Source organism: Hetaerina americana, unplaced genomic scaffold (assembly GCF_022747635.1).
Source record: "Hetaerina americana unplaced genomic scaffold, ioHetAmer1.1.p SCAF_61, whole genome shotgun sequence".
Lineage (NCBI taxonomy): Eukaryota > Metazoa > Arthropoda > Insecta > Odonata > Calopterygidae > Hetaerina > Hetaerina americana.
In genome coordinates this window covers 2185089-2191107 of record NW_027287217.1, presented here as the reverse complement: position 1 = coordinate 2191107, position 6019 = coordinate 2185089, and the positions used below count along the sequence as shown (strand labels likewise).

Sequence of the window (6019 nt, the reverse complement as noted above, 5' to 3'; positions counted from 1 at the left end):
ATCCTATATCCATGACATTTAAAATGGGTTGACATAGGGACGAGTACTTTTGAGGGTGGTACATTCCTCATGATATCTCTCCGGAGGAGGGTTAGGCAGAATATGCTCGATGGAAAATATTTGAATATGGTTAAAAAATTAACAAGCAGTCGGTTTTTAGTATTTTACTGGGCATCAAATAAGACGAGCCCAATAACTACTTCCGCCTCGCCTGATCACAATTATTCGCACCAAATAAACGCATCCTAAATCAGAGCTTAGGTCGAATAAAAACAAGTACGCAGTGGCCCTGCATTCACAAATGATATATTACAAAGTGCTGCTCGTTCTAGTACCCGGGCACCATTCCGCCATTGCGTAGAGAGAGATTAATGACCAAGTGCAGATTTTCTGCATCTCATCGTTCAATTGAATTGTGATTTCCTTGAATAACTAATTGCGTTTGATGGGGAATACGAGGTAATTCAGGGACAAAGCGACCTTTTCAATGTATTCACGCTGTGAACCGTTACCTACTTATTACTATGGATAAATTACTGCCCACTTTCCGGATCAGGGAACATTAAAGCAATTTGAAGCAAATATTTAAGCAAATTGATTCAATTTGTGGCACAATTTGGTTAACAATTCTATTGATCAAAGGGAGTTACTGAATATACATGGAAATGATATATTATACATTGCGTAATGCCGTTGTCAAACAAAAGCCTAAGCCGGTAGACTACTGCTTTAATTTAAAATCAGAAATACGAGCTCTTTCACGAAGAAAACCAACTTTTCCTTATCGTTTCATCTTACATTCTACCCTCGGTCAATCAAATTTTTATACCAAATTTAATCCCTCACCCATTATCTCGACTGAGCCACGACCTTCAATTATTCCCCTCAACTTTTCAATATTTCCTCCCTGAGCCTCTCTAATTTTCTGACTAATTCGAATATCCCACAACATATAGCGTTTCCATAGCATATTTCACCCTTCCTTAATTGTCTTCCTCCCTTCCTATCGTATTCCTTTTATTCTTATCAATACGATCAACTGGAAAGTTTGAATTTTTTCCGCACACTTTCCCGAAAGAACAAAGTGAGAGCACAGATTTTTATAAAGCAAAAGAACTATCGGTATTAAAATTGATCATTATCAAAGGAAATTGTTGTTACAAGTCGGCAGTTTTCCAGCCGGTGACATACATTCAATTTACGTTAACGCATAAAAGGTCACACATAAATGTACAATTTTCCTTAAAAATATTTGCATATTTTCTTAAATATAAATCAATATCCGGGGACGCCTCTGGATACCCTCAGCTTCACCCAAGTTTTGTGACTTTTCGAATAATTAATTTTCCTGGGAAATAATAGGCGACACAGGGAATAAGAAACTGCCCTCCGAACCCTGATCTGTGAATGACACCCGCCGTTTTGTTTAGTACCCTTACCTATCAACCCGGCCTTTGGATTTAGAACTATGATGGGAGTGATATGAAAGTAAATGAAATCGTGTGTTTATTCAAAATAGTGGTAATCAATGCAGCATACTCATTCTAAAATTAACACGGTCAGGTATGACTTTATGGAAGTTCCTGTGTAACATGAACTTTCCGCGCAAACATATAGTATTTCGTTGCGGCACGATCCATTTAGCCTGTTTGTTATTTCATGTTACACATGAGGACGTTACAATTAAGCAAAACACGTCCAGCCGTGTCAAAATAAATATGTTGAAAAAGGTGAAGTTATTTTATTTTACGGGCATTTATTCTTATCGATTTATTTTATTACTTTTTTGATGGATTATTGTAATTACTCCATGACAATGTTTTAAAAACCGCAGAGCCTTTTTATCTTTCTATTATTCTGTTGATGTTCATTTTATAGTTATGTGAATGATATTTTGAATTTTACATTATAATTACTGTCGTGGAGTAAATGTTTAAAGAAACTTGAATTTTGATATTCAATTTAATTAGCAATATGGTTATGAACTACTTAATTCATGATTATTCAAATAAAATACTTTATATCCACGAAGAAATTTCTATGTTCACTTCTAATTTCTGACTTTGGCCAGCAGGATTGGAAAATATCTGTTCTGAGGTTGATTGAAAAACCAAGATATGTATACAGATAGGATAACATAGGTTGGGAGGATATGTAAGAAAGATTTCATAGGTCACATAATATATTAAAAGAAAATGCAGATCAGTCGCATATAACGCTAGAACGCAGAAAATGATCCTAAGGTTGCATTGCTTTAGTAGGATGGATTACAATGAGAAGTTAAGGGACTTTGACTGCCGAACTTAGCGATAGGAGTAATATTTTTTCTCGCGCAATTCCAATCATTCACAGTACGAAACATAAAGTAGGGTACGCTGAACTTCCTGGATACCATTGATGCATATCAATCATTATTTACTCTACTGGCAGGTAACCGAACACCCTCTGCTACTCGCCCTTATGTCACAATTTGTGGTATACTGTAGATGTACTCGTGTTATGATGCACACATTTCGCCGTTGAATTGAATGTAATGTCTCCCAAAGCAAGGTTTTATTTATCAACCCGATATCTCTCCTTTCTCTCGCCCGCAGACTACTCTGGAGTGACGTCATCCGCTCGGCTGGACACCCACGCCGGCTCCCTCGCCCCCCCTCGGCCATCGCCGCCCCCGCTCCACCCGCAGCGGCCTCCGGCCCCCGTCCCCGATCACCAGCCCCCGAAGAGGGCTGCCCCGTCCCCGCCCCCGCACCGCCCCCACTCCGCCGCATCGTCCCCTGGCAGCAGCTCCTCGCCCCCGCCGCAGCCACCCGCCGCAACCTTGCGTCCTCCCCCGGCTGCCATGGGCGTGTCCGAGGCTGCCGTGGTGGACCTCCCCGAAGTGGACACCGCGGCCAAGGAGACCTCCTCGCTGGACGGGGAGCTGGACGAGGAGGGGGGCAAGGGGCGAGGGGGGGCGGTCGGGGGACCGCTGGAGCCGGGGAACGGAGGCCCGTCCCCCGGGGACCCCGCCTCCACTACCCCCGGAGGCAGCGCATCCCCCACCGACGACGACTTCCCACCCAAGAGGAAGCAGCGCCGGTACCGCACCACGTTTACGTCGTTCCAGCTGGAGGAGTTGGAGAAGGCGTTCGCTCGCACGCACTACCCGGATGTATTCACCAGGTGGGTTCACCCCTTCTCCTCTTCCACCCCTCTTACCCCACCCCCGTGGCGCCGAAAGTAACGTCCGGGCTGCACGCTCCGATAATAACGGCGGGGACACTTGCGCGACCCGTTTGGGCAAGTCTGAATTAAATGGTCTCGCCTCTAATGGCGCTCGTGCCATTGTCTTCCGAATGGTAATTTTAACGCTCGAAGTGTTCAGGTTGATTTTTATGATTGCGTATTGATTGGACCAACAGTTATTTGGCACGTACATTCGGGAGGATAGGCGTGGTAGCCTAACCTAGGGGCGGTCGTCCGGAAGCATCCAAGATCAACTCAATTAATTTAAGTTAAAAAAGTGCGTAGCAATAAATTTTTGGAAAAAGAGTAATTCCCTCCCGTACGCCTACTGCATTGGGAACACCAAAATGGAATGTGTAAACTTAATTAAAGACCTAAGCGTTACACTCACTCACAATCACTCCCGGGTGAAAAACATACGGGGAACATGTGGAAAAGCCAACAATTAAGCCAACAGAATTAAAAATTACCCGAACATGACCGCAGTAGGGTCATGTTCGCGTAAACCTTATTCTGGTGTGTATTCACCCTCTGCCACTCACCCTAGCGGTGGCTAACAGGGTACATTCATAAATAATAAAATAAAGATGAAATCCTTGAGACACTTCTGGACACTCGACCTAGCTGGGTTTTCTTCGGATTTCAGGTATTCCTAGTCAACATACGCGGCACCAGGAAAGGAACTTACCCCTACCTATAGAATGCCTGGAACTGCCCCCTACCAACGTCCAATTGAATGCATGAATTTTTGGGTGTGGTAAACCGGTGTGTAATATACTGGGCTGGGCTAAGTGCTGGGTTAAATTCCTGATAATACCACTGAGCACCCTCAGCCATACCCAAGTTGTGGGTAATTTTTCGAATATTAAATATCCCTAGGAAACTAGAGGCATGAAGGAGAACATGGAAAAAAACTGGACCTCCAGGTGAAAATCCTTCTGCATTGATTTTAAACACCGTTTAAATGCATATAGATTGTTAATGAATATAATACGTAATAAATCATGCATTAATAATATCTTTTCCTTTTAATCGGTTCCGATTTTATCGTTCAAATTTTATATTTAAACACTCGTTTCTCACCTTTATCGTCCTAAGCGTGTCAGCTAATATATGTAGGTTAATAACTAATAAATAATTGATATGATTTGAACAATTATTTTTCAATAATTGAGTTACATGTATCCTGCATTTAAAGAAGTTTTTGTATTTTGTGAAAAAAATCTTCCAAGTAAATCACTTAAAGTGATTGGAGTTCAATTCCTTTCCCATTCCTGCACATAGTATTCCTGATAAGGATTCTTATACCGAAATACAGGGTTAAAGATTAAGCGCCTTTGATATTTATACCGCGCTGAGTATTACCTTTTATTCACACCCAAGGTTCCTTTTACAAGGATGTAAGGAAAAGGCCTGTAAAAACTTTGGTATGGAGCGTAGTTATGTACGGCACGGAAACGTGGTAACTGAAGCCGGATGATTGAAGTAGATTGGAGGCTTTCGAAATATTAGAGTGGAGACGAATGGAGAAGGTAAACTGGGCCTGAAGGAAAACAAATGGGGAAGTACTTGGTATGGTAGGCGAAGAGAGGGGTTTGTTGGGAGAAATCCTATGGAGGCAGGAAAAATGGATGAAGGGCGTATTGATCGGTAGTGGGATGTTGAAGACTGTAATAGAGGGGAGACTGTTAGGCAAACGAGAAAAGGGAAGGAACAGAATAGGAATGTTGGTCGGGATGAAGGGAGGAAGAAAGTACTCAGAGATGAAGAGGGACCTGATGTAGAGTAGGATGATGAATTTTGTGTTTTGTTAGGAGTCACAAAATATTTATTTCGTAGTGGTGTCCATCCAAAATCTTCCTTAACCGGAAGAACACTTAATAATAACTATAAGTTTTGGTGGCTGCGATACAAGTATGAGTTCTAATTACGCATTAAAATGGCGACCAAGTATAACCAACTTATTATGATAGTCAACATGTTTACCCTAACATCAAATATCTTTTTTTGTGGCTTTTGTTGGTTCCATTTTGAAATAACTGATCCAGAATGTCATTTTTAAAGTACGAGGTCAAGTTATAACCTCCCAGTTTTGCATTTTTGATATTTATATCAATTAGGTCAAAAATGGCGTAACATGCAATTATGACCGTACATTATAAATGCAGTAAAGCTTTAGAGGTGGCAAGATTGAAGAGCCTCTAGCGTTCGATCTCGGAAGTTCGAAGTAAGAGATGCGGGTGGAGTCGTCAAAGGTTTCCAAGACGAGGCGTCTCCATAGGCGTTACCTCCATATCAAGAAAACGAGCACCTCTTTAAATAAAAGCCGATTTAGCTAAACACATCGAGGCGTCTGTTCACGCCCTACTACGAGGTTGTCTATTTCCGCGTCATTTAAGAGGGCATCGCGTCCTTCATACCCATGCCAAGGCTTGTTCTCAGATAGGCGTATCCTATAGTTTAAACACTAAAACGGTCACCCGATTTGCTTAAATGATTGGAGAGGGATGAGTCACTGAACTAAATAAGTAAAACTTTAATTATAATTTTTAGAGCTTGTGAACGGAGATGTATGTAATAAAGAAAACAATATAACCCGATGTAAGTATGAGAATGTCGCCAGTTCGAAATGAGTTTTACCCGTAAATGTTCATGAATGATTTATTTGCTGTAAACTGAGAACAAAGATGAACACATCCATTAAAGTCCCATTCGAATAGTCGTTTTTCGTATAAGATTTCAGTTATACCGAAAGGTACATTTCAAACGAGACTTTTTTTAAACGATCATA

The 6019-nt window shown here is 41.5% G+C and overlaps 1 protein-coding gene across 1 annotated transcript in view; it reads left to right on the top strand.

The window, feature by feature from the left end:
• The first annotated feature begins 2533 nt into the window (after positions 1-2533).
• LOC139695643 (homeobox protein aristaless-like) overlaps positions 2534-6019 on the top strand; it is a 224828-nt gene continuing 221342 nt past the window's right edge. Inside the window, exon 1 of the mRNA XM_071594453.1 lies at positions 2534-3165. Within this exon, the coding sequence (XP_071450554.1) occupies positions 2534-3165 (632 nt within the window). The remainder of the gene's footprint in view (positions 3166-6019) is intronic.